General features: G+C 43.2%; 1 protein-coding gene across 1 annotated transcript in view; it reads left to right on the top strand.

Annotated features, from left to right (window-relative positions):
* LOC106593831 (uncharacterized) overlaps nucleotides 1-14,132 on the top strand; it is a 41,449-nt gene that overhangs the window by 20,389 nt on the left and 6,928 nt on the right. Inside the window, exons 3-5 of the mRNA XM_082969602.1 lie at nucleotides 1,748-1,782; nucleotides 1,970-2,553; nucleotides 12,751-13,551. Coding sequence (XP_082825728.1) covers nucleotides 1,748-1,782; nucleotides 1,970-2,553; nucleotides 12,751-13,551 — 1,420 coding nt within the window. The remainder of the gene's footprint in view (nucleotides 1-1,747; nucleotides 1,783-1,969; nucleotides 2,554-12,750; nucleotides 13,552-14,132) is intronic.

Genomic DNA, 14,132 nt, shown 5'->3' with positions numbered 1-14,132 from the left:
ATAAGTATTCAGACCCTTTTACTCAGTACTTTGTTGAAGCACCTTTGGCAGTGATTACGGCCTCGAGTCTTCTTGGGAATGACGCTTCAAGCTTGGCACATCTGTATTTGGGGAGTTCTCACATTCTTCTCTGTTGCTGCACAGCTATTTTCAGGTCTCCAGAGATTTTAGATTGGGTTCAAGTCCGGGCTCTGGCTGGGCCACTCAAGGACATTCAGAGACTTGTGCTGAAGCCACTCCTGTGTTGTATTGGCTGTGTGCTTAGGGCCGTTGTCCTGTTGGAAAAATTAACCTTCACCCCAGTCTGAGGTCCTGAGCGCTCTGGAGCTGTCAGAGTGACCATCGGGTTCTTGGTCACCTCGCTGACCAAGGCCCTTCTCCTCCAATTGGTCAGTTTGGCCGGGCAGCCAGCTCTAGGAAGAGTCTTGGTGGTTCCAAACTTCTTCCATTTAAGAATGATGGAGGCCACTGTGGTCTTGGATACCTTCAATACTGCCGAAATGTTTTGGTACCCTTCCCCAGATCTATGCTTCGACACAATCCTGTCTCGGAGCCCTACGGACAATTCCTTCGACCTCATGGCTTGTTTTTATGCACTGTCAACTGTGGGACCTTATACAGACAATCAAGTTGTAGAAACATCTCAAAAATGATCAATGGAAACAGGAGGCATTTAAACTCAATTTTGAGTCTCATAGCAAGAGGTCTGAATACTTACAGTACCAGTCAAAAGTTTGGACACACCTATTCGTTGTAGGATTTTTGTTAATTTTTTACTATTTTCTACATTGTAGAATAATAGTGAAGACATCAAACCTATGAAATAACCCATATGGAATCATTTAGTAACCAAAAAACTAAACTAATCAAAATATATTTTATATTTCAGATTCTTCAAAGTAGCCACCCTTTGCCTTGACAGCTTTGCACACTGTTGGTAGAGAGGTAGTTCTGTAGTTGTATCTAGCCAGACTAGAAGGGTTCATGCAGATTGTTGGTAGAGAGGTAGTTCTGTAGTTGTATACAGCCAGACTGGAAGGGTTCATGCAGAGTGTTGGTAGAGAGGTAGTTCTGTAGTTGTATACAGCCAGACTGGAAGGGTTCATGCAGATTGCAATTCGACTTTGAATTAAATGAAATATAATTTAATGCAGTGAAATTCAAATGTCTTTTCGATTCTCTATTAGTACACCAAATATACCTTTTGTACAGAAAACCAGCGTGACATGTAATCTAGTAGACAGGACGCTTCTTCAACAACAGCAGCTAGTCAGCTATCAAACCAACAACCCTCGCGTTGCGTGCGCCATGCTTTACCAACTGAGCTACACGGAACAATTCTAACAGTATGTATTCATAATGTACATATTCACATGTAGCTACAGGTCTGCATTAAACTATTCTAACAGTATGTATTCATAATGTACATATTCACATGTAGCTACAGGTCTGCATTCAACTATTCTAACAGTATGTATTCATAATGTTCATATTCACATGAAGCTACAGGTCTGCATTAAACTATTCTAACAGTATGTATTCATAATGTACATATTCACATGTAGCTACAGGTCTGCATTAAACTATTCTAACAGTATGTATTCATAATGTACATATTCACATGTAGCTACAGGTCTGCATAGACGAAAGTTTTGGCTTTAAGAAGTCAGACAAAACATATTTCCTCATCTTTAAATGAATAAACAATGTAGTGAATATTTTTTCTATACTGCGTTACCCATTCCAGTCAGCTGACGGCGATATGCGTCTTCAGATGGTGACGTCATATCTAGTGGACTAATCGACACCGGATGCTGTTTCAACAACACGGATACTGACTCATTCAACCACCTCCGTAGCCTGGTAGCCAACATACAAACGAAAAAAAGCTCTTTGGACCATTTTTGTGTATGTTGATCTCGGTGTTTTTAACACAATCCTCTTTACGTATCTACTATTTAACTTAAAGTAATTTGCATGTTAAATGTACAAATGTGTTGATTATACTAAGTCTAGCACTAAGCTTATCGCTAATGCTAGCTAGCCCGACCATGAGGGCACTAAGCTACTCTGCTCCTGATAAAGAAGAGGTCGGCTGGACGGAGAAAGAAGCTCTGGGGCTGAACATTGTCATGAAAGAAGAAGAGGAGGGGGATGTTACAGTAAAAGGAGAGGAAGAAGCTTTCAGAATGAAAGAGGAAGAAGAAGAGGCTATCAGTATCACATTGAAAGAAGAGGATGTTACAATGAAAGAAGAGAGAGAACATTTTAGAGTGAAAGATGAAGAGAGGATAGAGGCTGTCACAGTGAAAGAGGAGGAGGTAGAAGCTTTCAGAATGAAAAAGGAGGAAGAGGATGATGTTTTAGTGAAAGAAGAGAAAGAACATTTTAGAGTGAAAGATGAAGAGGGGATAGAGGCTGTCACAGTGGAAGAAGAGGAGGAGGTAGAAGCTTTCAGGATGAAAAAGGAGGAAGAGGAGGCCATAACATTGATAGAAGAAGAGGAGGATGTTTTGGGAGAGGAAGAGGAGACTGAAGATCTGATTAAAACCAGTAAGTACTGTCTTAAAAACACGTCTAGAAACTCTGCAGTTGTTGAACTAATGTGTGGTTTGAAAGCCAAAGGGTCATTGCACTGAAATGTGCTCCTCACCAGAACCCCAAATATAAGCTTGTAAAACTCTCGTTGTGTGTAAACAATGCAAATGTAAACAAACACTGTATTTGACTCAAAACGTGGTTAAAACAATCATTTTGATCTCATGGTCGGTCCTTGCATCACAACTCTGACTATGAATTAGAGTTGTTCCATTTCTTCAAACCTCAGCTACTCTTCCCTATCTGTTTATTAGGACTGTCGAGATATAAAACGCTTAAGTACCAATAAGGTGTATGATATTTATGGCTCTACCTTTCTCACTCATTATTATTTATGATCCATTCATGATTATCCCCCCCCCAACATTTTTTTATTTTATTTAACCAGGCAAGTCAGTTAAGAACATATTCTTATTTACAATTGGGGCCTACCGGGGAACAGTGGGTTGTTCAAGGGCAGAACGACAGATCTTTAACTTGTCAGCTCGGGGATTCGACCCAGCAACATTTTGGTTATTGGCCCAACGCTCTAACCACTAGGCTACCTACCGAACCCATCATGTTAGCATCCACAAAGTGTTAAGAAACATATTCTATTCTTGTGTGACTCATATGACACAATACAGTGAGGGGAAAAAGTGTTTGATCCCCTGCTGATTTTGTACGTTTGCCCACTGACAAAGAAATGATCAGTCTATAATTTTTATGGTAGGTTTATTTGAACAGTGAGAGACAGAATAACAACAAAAAAATCCAGAAAAACACATGTCAAAAATGTTATAAAATGATTGAGGGAAATAAGTATTTGACCCCTCTGCAAAACATGACCTAGTACGTGATGGCAAAACCCTTGTTGGCAATCACAGAGGTCAAACGTTTCTTGTAGTTGGCCACCAGGTTTGCACACATCTCAGGAGGGATTTTGTCCCACTCCTCTTTGCAGATCTTCTCCAAGTCATTAAGGTTTCGAGGCTGACGTTTGGCAACTCGAACCTTCAGCTTCCTCCACAGATTTTCTATGGGATTAAGGTCTGGAGACTGGCAAGGCCACTCCAGGACCTTAATGTGCTTCTTCTTGAACCACTCCTTTGTTGCCTTGGCCGTGTGTTTTGGGTCATTGTCATGCTGGAATACCCATCCACGACCCATTTTCAATGCCCTGGCTGAGGGAAGGAGGTGCTCACCCAAGATTTGACAGTACATGGCCCCGTCCATCGTCCCTTTGATGCGGTGAAGTTGTCCTGTCCCCTTAGCAGAAAACCCCCCCCCAAAGCATAATGTTTCCACCTCCATGTTTGATGGTGGGGATGGTGTTCTTGGGGTCATAGGCAGCATTCCTCCTCCTCCAAACACGGCGAGTTGAGTTGATGCCAAAGAGCTCCATTTTGGTCTCATCTGACCACAACACTTTCACCCAGTTGTCCTCTGAATCATTCAGATGTTCATTGGCAAACTTCAGACGGGCATGTATATATGCTTTCTTGAGCAGGGGGACCTTGCGGGCACTGCAGGATTTCAGTCCTTCACGGCATCGTGTGTTACCAATTGTTTTCTTGGTGACTATGGTCCCAGCTACCTTGAGATCATTGACAAGATCCTCCTGTGTAGTTCTGGGTTGATTCCTCACCGTTCTCATAATCATTGCAACTCCACGAGGTGAGATCTTGCATGGAGCCCCAGGCCGAGGGAGATTGGCAGTTCTTTTGTGTTTCTTCCATTTGCGAATAATCGCACCAACTGTTGTCACCTTCTCACCAAGCTGCTTGGCGATGGTCTTGTAGCCCATTCCAGCCTTGTGTAGGTCTACAATCTTGTCCCTTACATCCTTGGAGAGCTCTTTGGTCTTGGCCATGGTGGAGAGTTTGGAATCTGATTTATTGAGTGCTTATGTGGACAGGTGTCTTTTATACAGGTTACAAACTGAGATTAGGAGCACTCCCTTTAAGAGTGTGCTCCTAATCTCAGCTCGTTACCTGTATAAAAGACACCTGGGAGCCAGAAATCTTTCTGATTGAGAGGGGGTCAAATACTTATTTCCCTCATTAAAATGCAAATCAATTTATAACATTTTTGACATGCGTTTTTCAGGATTTTTTTGTTGTTATTCTGTCTCTCACTGTTCAAATAAACCTACCATTAAAATGATAGACTGATCATTAATTTGTCAGTGGGCAAATGTACAAAATCAGCAGGGGATCAAATACTTTTTTCCCTCACTGTACATTATTTACCGTTGTTAGGTTCTAATTCTCAGAGTGAAAACCCAACGGTAAAAGCTGAACCAGTTTATTCTTCCCAGATGGTCAATCCAGCTGGATTAGACAAAAAACCGCCTCCTACACATCTGTACAAACATTGTATCTTTACTGCACTTTACTGCACTTTACTTCACATTGCTGGACACTAAATAATATGGGCCATAAACTTTTCTTCCTCCCTTAACGTGACCTGACCTCGACCCCCCTTCATCACTAATCCGTGGCTCTCTCCCCTTATCAATGCCTGCCACATGTGACCGCTTCCCTGCACTCAGTCTTTCAGTAGGGTCCCTGATATAATGTAAACGTTATACATTACCCTCTCGCCCACATGTTCATGAATAAGTATATTTCATACTCTCAGAACCCAACACCATTCATTTCTATTGGGTACAACATCATCTGAAACACAACCAAAACAAACTGCAAATGTATCCAACAAGTTTGAAGAGTCACAAGCTTGATGTAGTCATTGCGTTATAGGAATATGGGACCAAATACTTTAATACACATATAAGTGGGGGGACTAGATACATGAAGTGATTTTATTTCTAAATGGTAAAACAGATACCCTGAAAATACCCTCAAATAAAAGGTGACGTTCTGTACTGTCTCATATGAAACATTTGTTCTCAAATCTAAAATGCTGGAGTAGAGTCACTCTTCCCTGTCCAGATAAATACGTAGGGGAGTACAGAGCCACATTAAACGGTTTATCTTCCCTGTCCAGATAAATACGTAGGGAAGTACAGAGCCACATTAAACGGTTTATCTTCCCTGTCCAGATAAATACATAGGGGAGTACAGAGCCACATTAAACGGTTTATCTTCCCTGTCCAGATAAATACATAGGGGAGTACAGAGCCACATTAAACGGTTTATCTTCCCTGTCCAGATAAATACATAGGGGAGTACAGAGCCACATTAAACGGTTTACCTTCCCTGTCCAGATAAATACGTAGGGGAGTACAGAGCCACATTAAACGGTTTATCTTCCCTGTCCAGATAAATACGTAGGGAAGTACAGAGCCACATTAAACGGTTTATCTTCCCTGTCCAGATAAATACGTAGGGAAGTACAGAGCCACATTAAACGGTTTATCTTCCCTGTCCAGATAAATACGTAGGGAAGTACAGAGCCACATTAAACGGTTTATCTTCCCTGTCCAGATAAATACGTAGGGGAGTACAGAGCCACATTAAACGGTTTATCTTCCCTGTCCAGATAAATACGTAGGGAAGTATAAATAGTTTATTTAAGCAATAAGGTCCATATACCACAGGTATGACAACCTGATCTACATGAATGCAGCTTCCACTTCATTAAAGCCGTTAGATGCAGTTTATCAAAGCGCTCTTCGTTTCATAACGGGTGACAGGTTTTGCACTCCACCGCTCGCTCTATCAGAAAGTAGGATGACCCTCTTTGACCTCACGTAGGTTGAAACACTGCATTTTATTCATTTATAAACCCTATTGCAAAAACTCCCATATTACCTGACCTCTTTACTAACCTATAGGAGTAGGAGTTACCATACCCAATCACAGGGATGGAAAAACAGCTAAGTCGTTTCATGTCATTTCAGCAACATTATTTTGTTGCCATTTAATTTGATCTGAGAAATGAAGCTAATTGATAGCACCCAAATTGGCCCTTTTGATTCATAATATTCAATATATATATATATATATACCGTAATTTCCGGACTATTAAGCGCACCTGAATATAAGCCGCACCCACTGAACTTTTTTAAAATGTTTATTTTGAACATAAATAAGCCGCACATGTCTATAAGCCGCAGGTGCCTACCGGTACATTGAAACAAATTAACTTTACACAGGCTTTAACGAAACACGGCTTGTAACAAAAATAAATAGGCTTTAACGAAACACGGCTTGTAACAAAAAATAAAAAATTAGCAGTAAACAGTAGCCTATCAAGAAAGTCATTGGTCACTATCTTCCTCCTCCTGTGCACTGAAACCATCTCCTTCGGTATCGGAGTTGAATAGACTCAGAATTGCTTCATCCGATATTGGATCGTTTTCATTGTCGCTCTCGTCACTTTCATCCGGAGGCAAATCCCCCGCTGAGCCCTCTTCAACACGCAGCAGTCCAGCCTTTCGAAACCCGTTGATGATAGTGGATTTTTTGACAATGCTCCACGCTGTCAGGACCCACTGGCAGACTTGACCATAAGTTGCTCTTCGCATGCGGCCCGTTTTAGTGAAGGACTTCTCCCCACTTGTCATCCAAGCCTCCCACTGAACACGGAGCGCCACCTTAAATGCACGATTTACACTGATGTCGAGTGGCTGCAAATACTTTGTTGTGCCCCCAGGAATCAGGGTGACAAAATGACTACCGTAATCAGAATGATGGGAAGTTTGAGAGCGCTCGATTTAATCTAAACAAAAAAGTTGTTTGACCGTAACCTGTTCGGCAATTTCATTGGTCTAATGAAAGCTTCATGCCAGCAAAAAACTGAGCACCTCACAATGTGTTTTTTTGGAAAAAAAAAATTGAAAGCGGGAAAAATCCATATATTAGCCGCGTCATTGTTTAAGCCGCGACGTTCAAAGCCTGGGGAAAAAGTTGCGGCTTATAGTCCGGAAATTACGGTATATATATATATATAGTATCAAACTCCTTCCAACACTTGAGTAAGACATGAGGAATCCAGTTAAATGGTCAAAAGCTTCCCATGGACCCCCCACCAACCAGGAATGGTCTTAACTAATCCAGATCCCTTCTTTGAAGGGAATAGACCACACGCCGTTTCCTGGACACAGATTAAGCCTAAGAGAAGGACTGAATTGCTTTCATGGAGGACTGAATCGGAGGACAATATACACTGCTCAAAAAAATAAAGGGAACACTTAAACAACACAATGTAACTCCAAGTCAATCACACTTCTGTGAAATCAAACTGTCCACTTAGGAAGCAACACTGATTGACAATAAATTTCACATGCTGTTGTGCAAATGGAATAGACAACAGGTGGAAATTATAGGCAATTAGCAAGACACCCCCAATAAAGCAGGGTGGTGACCACAGACCACTTCTCAGTTCCTATGCTTCCTGGCTGATGTTTTGGTCACTTTTGAATGCTGGCGGTGCTTTCACTCTAGTGGTAGCATGAGACGGAGTCTACAACCCACACAAGTGGCTCAGGTAGTGCAGCTCATCCAGGATGGCACATCAATGCGAGCTGTGGCAAGAAGGTTTGCTGTGTCTGTCAGCGTAGTGTCCAGAGCATGGAGGCGCTACCAGGAGACAGGCCAGTACATCAGGAGACGTGGAGGAGGCCGTAGGAGGGCAACAACCCAGCAGCAGGACCGCTACCTCCGCCTTTGTGCAAGGAGGAGCAGGAGGAGCACTGCCAGAGCCCTGCAAAATGACCTCCAGCAGGCCACAAATGTGCATGTGTCTGCTCAAACGGTCAGAAACAGATTCCATGAGGGTGGTATGAGGGCCCGACGTCCACAGGTGGGGGTTGTGCTTACAGCCCAACACCGTGCAGGACGTTTGGCATTTGCCAGAGAACACCAAGATTGGCAAATTCGCCACTGGCGCCCTGTGCTCTTCACAGATGAAGCAGGTTCACACTGAGCACATGTGACAGAGTCTGGAGACGCCGTGGAGAACGTTCTGCTGCCTGCAACATCCTCCAGCATGACCGGTTTGGCGGTGGGTCAGTCATGGTGTGGGGTGGCATTTCTTTGGGGGGCCGCACAGCCCTCCATGTGCTCGCCAGAGGTAGCCTGACTGCCATTAGGTACCGAGATGAGATCCTCAGACCCCTTGTGAGACCATATGCTGGTGCGGTTGGCCCTGGGTTCCTCCTAATGCAAGACAATGCTAGACCTCATGTGGCTGGAGTGTGTCAGCAGTTCCTGCAAGAGGAAGGCATTGATGCTATGGACTGGCCTGCCCGTTCCCCAGACCTGAATCCAATTGAGCACATCTGGGACATCATGTCTCGCTCCATCCACCAACGCCACGTTGCACCACAGACTGTCCAGGAGTTGGCGGTTGCTTTAGTCCAGGTCTGGGAGGAGATCCCTCAGGAGACCATCCACCACCTCATCAGGAGCATGCTTAGGCATTGTAGGGAGGTCATACAGGCACGTGGAGGTCACACACACTACTGAGCCTCATTTTGACATGTTTTAAGGACATTACATCAAAGTTGGATCAGCCTGTAGTGTGGTTTTCCACTTTAATTTTGAGTGTGACTCCAAATCCAGACCTCCATGGGTTGATAAATTGGATTTCCATTTATTATTTTTGTGTGAGTTTGTTGTCAGCACATTCAACTATGTAAAGAAAAAAGTATTTAATAAGATTATTTCATTCAGCTCTAGGATGTTATTTTAGTGTTCCCTTTATTTTTTTGAGCAGTGTATTTTCATTGTGAGAAAAAAGCTATTGGTTTTCTACCCAAAGTTGGAAAGAAATTGTTGTGAGCCATTTAATAAACACAGCAAAATTGATTAAAAAAAACGTGTGGCAATAGCAGGAACAGCGGCATCTAGTGGGAAAAACGGGGTACTTTCACACTTATTTATGGGGCAAAATGCAAGCGACTTCTAAATGATCTGAACAGGAGAAAAAACACCACCAAATTCACTGTATTAATTATATATGATATAATAATAATGAATAAATAACACTCCTAGCCACAGCTACAACTTGTCAAACATAGAGAAGGGAGACTGTATACTGGCCATTGGCTTTTACTTTACTCAATGGAGTGGGTAAAGGAGGAGTTAACTGGTGGTTGAACTCATTTCTTTATAACAGAAAATAGAATTCTGGGGTTCCCCTCAACACTTGCAACGAGATTGGTAAAGTATAACTTGTGTGCAGTGTTCAGTGCCTCGTTGTATGTATTATGGTGATATACCAGGGACTGGGCATGTAGTTAGGTTTGTACAGTCTGGTGATATACCAGGGACTGGGGATGCAGTTTGGTTTGTACAGTCTGGTGATATACCAGGGACTGGGGATGCAGTTAGGTTTGTATGCAGTCTGGTGATATACCAGGGACTGGGGATGCAGTTAGGTTTGTATGCAGTCTGGTGATATACCAGGGACTGGGGATGCAGTTAGGTTTGTATGCAGTCTGGTGATATACCAGGGACTGGGGATGCAGTTAGGTTTGTATGCAGTCTGGTGATATACCAGGGCTTGGGGATGCAGTTAGGTTTGGATGTAGTATGGTGATATACCAGAGCCTGGGCATGCAGTTAGGTTTGTACAGTCTGGTGATATACCAGGGCTTGGGGATGCAGTTAGGTTTGGATGTAGTATGGTGATATACCAGGGACTGGGGATGTAGTTAGGTTTGTATGTAGTATGGTGATATACCAGGGACTGGGGATGTAGTTAGGTTTGTATGTAGTATGGTGATATACCAGGGACTGGGGATGCAGTTAGGTTTGTATGTAGTATGGTGATATACCAGGGCCTGGGGATGCAGTTAGGTTTGTATGTAGTATGGTGATATACCAGGGACTGGGGATGCAGTTAGGTTTGTATACAGTCTGGTGATATACCAGGGACTGGGGATGTAGTTAGGTTTGTATGCAGTCTGGTGATATACCAGGGCCTGGGGATGCAGTTAGGTTTATATGCAGTCTGGTGATATACCAGGGCCTGGGGATGCAGTTAGGTTTGTACAGTTTGGTGATATACCAGGGCCTGGTGATGCAGTTAGGTTTGTATGCAGTATGGTGATATACCAGGGCCTGGGGATGCAGTTAGGTTTGTATGCAGTCTGATGATATACCAGGGCCTGGGGATGCACAGTTAGCTTTGTTTTCCTCTAGCTATTCTCCAGTTTGCTCCCAGCCGCTTTCATAGAACGTAGATCACTGTTAAACCACGGTATAGATTGTTTGTTTGACAGAATTAAAATGACATTTCCTTAAATGCAGTCAGATACGTGTTTTAAATGAAATAAAATACACTTTTCTCTCAACTGCATTACCAACTCCAGTCAACAGATGGCGATGAGCGTCTTTCAGGCGATGCTGCCATTGTGACGTATAATCTAGTGGACGGGACGTTTCTTCAACAACAACAGCTGGTCAGACACCTCGGTAGCTTGCTCGCCAACATAGCCAAAATATTGAAGCTCTTTAGACTGTCTCTGTGTTTTAAACACAGTTTTGTCGTTTAGCTTTTTTCCATATTTCATGTTATATTTACATTGTTACTCAGCTAGCTGGCTTGATAAGTTAGCCAGCACTAGGTTAGTGGCTCATGCTAGCTAGCTAACATCCCCAACTAGGCTACTCTCCTCCTGCTAAAAAAGAGGAGGTCTGCTGGATGGAGAAAGCGGGCCTGTGGCTGAACGTTGTTTTGAAAGAGGAGGAGGAAGAGGAGGATGTCACAGTAGCAAAATAAGTAGAGGGTGAGGATGTTACAGTGAAAGAAGAGAGGCCCTTTAACCTGTCAGGAGGAGGAGAGGAGCTATTGATTACCACCAGTAAGTACTATCTGAATAACAGGAACCTCTGTTAGCCCAATAATGGACTTTAACCTGTCAGGAGAAGGAGAGGAGCTATTGATTACCACCAGTAAGTACTATCTGAATAACAGGAACCTCTGTTAGCCCAATAATGGACTTTAACCTGTCAGGAGAAGGAGAGGAGCTATTGATTACCACCAGTAAGTACTATCTGAATAACAGGAACCTCTGTTAGCCCAATAATGGACTTTAACCTGTCAGGAGAAGGAGAGGAGCTATTGATTACCACCAGTAAGTACTATCTGAATAACAGGAACCTCTGTTAGCCCAATAATGGACTTTAACCTGTCAGGAGAAGGAGAGGAGCTATTGATTACCACCAGTAAGTACTATCTGAATAACAGGAACCTCTGTTAGCCCAATAATGGACTTTAACCTGTCAGGAGAAGGAGAGGAGCTATTGATTACCACCAGTAAGTACTACCTGAATAACAGGAACCTCTGTTAGCCCAATAATGGACTTTAACCTGTCAGGAGAAGGAGAGGAGCTATTGATTACCACCAGTAAGTACTATCTGAATAACAAAGTGGGTAAATGATATGCCCTCCTCAAAGTGGGTAAATGACATGCCCTCCTCAAAGTGGATAAATGACATGCCCTCCTCAAAGTGGGTAAATGACATGCCCTCCTCAAAGTGGGTAAATGATATGCCCTCCTCAAAGTGGGTAAATGATATGCCCTCCTCAAAGTGGGTAAATGATATGCCCTCCTCAAAGTGGGTAAATGATATGCCCTCCTCAAAGTGGGTAAATGACATGCCCTCCTCAAAGTGGGTAAATGATATGCCCTCCTCAAAGTGGGTAAATGACATGCCCTCCTCAAAGTGGGTAAATGACATGCCCTCCTCAAAGTGGGTAAATGACATGCCCTCCTCAAAGTGGGTAAATGATATGCCCTCCTCAAAGTGGGTAAATGACATGCCCTCCTCAAAGTGGGTAAATGACATGCCCTCCTCAAAGTGGGTAAATGACATGCCCTCCTCAAAGTGGATAAATGACATGCCCTCCTCAAAGTGGGTAAATGTTATGCCCTCCTCAAAGTGGGTAACGCCAGTCCTGTTAGTGAAATTAAGATTGTAACAATGACACTGTTCAGCCAGGCAGTTCAGAAAGGCTGGGCAGTAGTTTAAAAGGAGGGAGCAGCGATGTCACGGAGGGAGCAGCGATGTCACGGAGGGAGCAGCGACGTCACGGAGGGAGCAGCGACGTCACGGAGGGAGCAGCGACGTCACGGAGGGAGCAGCGACGTCACGGAGGGAGCAGCGATGTCACAGAGGGAACAAGTTTTATCATGTAGAAGTTTTATTCAGGTCTCTCTTAAGTATTTAACTAAATAATCTGTTTTTCTTTGGCAGGAGAGAGACAAGACTCTCACTCTGACAGCGGTAAGAGTCCTTCAGGGGAACCAGACCCAGTGACACCCAAACCAGCGAGACGACACAACTGCTCCCAATGTGAAAAGAGATTTTCCCTATCAGGGGACCTAAAACAGCATGAGAGAAAACACACAGGAGAAAAGCCTTTCCAATGTTCCCAATGTGGAAAGCTTTTTAACTGGTCAAGGAGCCTGAAGAAGCATGAGAAGATACACACAGGGGGAAAGCCTTTCCAATGTTCCCAGTGTGGAAAGAGTTTTACCTGGTTAGGGAACCTAAAACGGCATGAGAAGATACACACGGGGGGAAAGCCTTTCCAATGTTCCCAGTGTGGAAAGACTTTTACCTGGTTAGGGAACCTAAAACGGCATGAGAAGATACACACGGGGGGAAAGCCTTTCCAATGTTCCCAGTGTGGAAAGAGTTTTACCTGGTTAAGGAACCTAAAACAGCATGAGAAGATACACACAGGGGAAAAGCCTTTCCAATGTTCCCAGTGTGGAAAGAGTTTTACCTGTTTAGGGAATCTAAAACGGCATGAGAAGATACACGCAGGGGAAAAGCCTTTCCAATGTTCCCAGTGTGGAAAGAGTTTTGGCTTGTTAAGCAGCCTGAAGGAGCATGAGAGGATACACACAGGGGAAAAGCCTTTCCAATGTTCCCAGTGTGGAAAGAGTTTTACCTGGTTAGGGAACCTAAAAGAGCATGAGAAGATACACACAGGGGGAAAGCCTTACCAATACCAATGGACCAGCCAACCTTCTGATACAGGATGCAGTGGTGAGTATCAAAACTGTCACCAGTGATAAAACAAATAGACCTATATGGTAGATGGCATCCAAAGGTTTAAGAGTAGTGGCTGCTGCATTCTGGTAAACAGTGTCACCATAATCAAGAACTGTCAGGAACAGTTGACTGTTCAATCTGCTTTCTGCTGTTTAGGGAGAGGCAAGATCTAAAAAAAAAAAAAGAAGCCCGGTTTAAATCTGAGCTTTTTAACATTTCTCATCTGTATGTTTTAAAAAAAAAAAAACATTAAGTCTTTGTCAATCCAAATGCCCAGATATTTATAGGTAGGAAACCATCTAATGAGTAAATATATAGACCATTTGAAACATCCTGGAGAGAACTACAGAACAACATGAATTTAGTCTTGTCCACATTAAAGTACAAGTTTTAAACCAACCAGGGCTTTCTGTTAGGTAACAAGGTCAGATAGCAGCTCTAACCTAGTCTGGTCAACAGTTGGGGCAATGGCAATGGCAGTTGAAGTCGGAAGTTTACATACACCTTAGCCAAATACATTTAAACTCCGTTTTTCACAATTCCTGACATTTAATCCTAGTACAAATTCCCTGTCT

Source organism: Salmo salar, chromosome 02 (genome assembly GCF_965601325.2).
Source record: "Salmo salar chromosome 02, fSalSal1, whole genome shotgun sequence".
Lineage (NCBI taxonomy): Eukaryota > Metazoa > Chordata > Actinopteri > Salmoniformes > Salmonidae > Salmo > Salmo salar.
The sequence above is the reverse complement of the archived record's forward strand: the minus strand, read 5'-3'. Positions and strand labels throughout refer to the sequence as shown.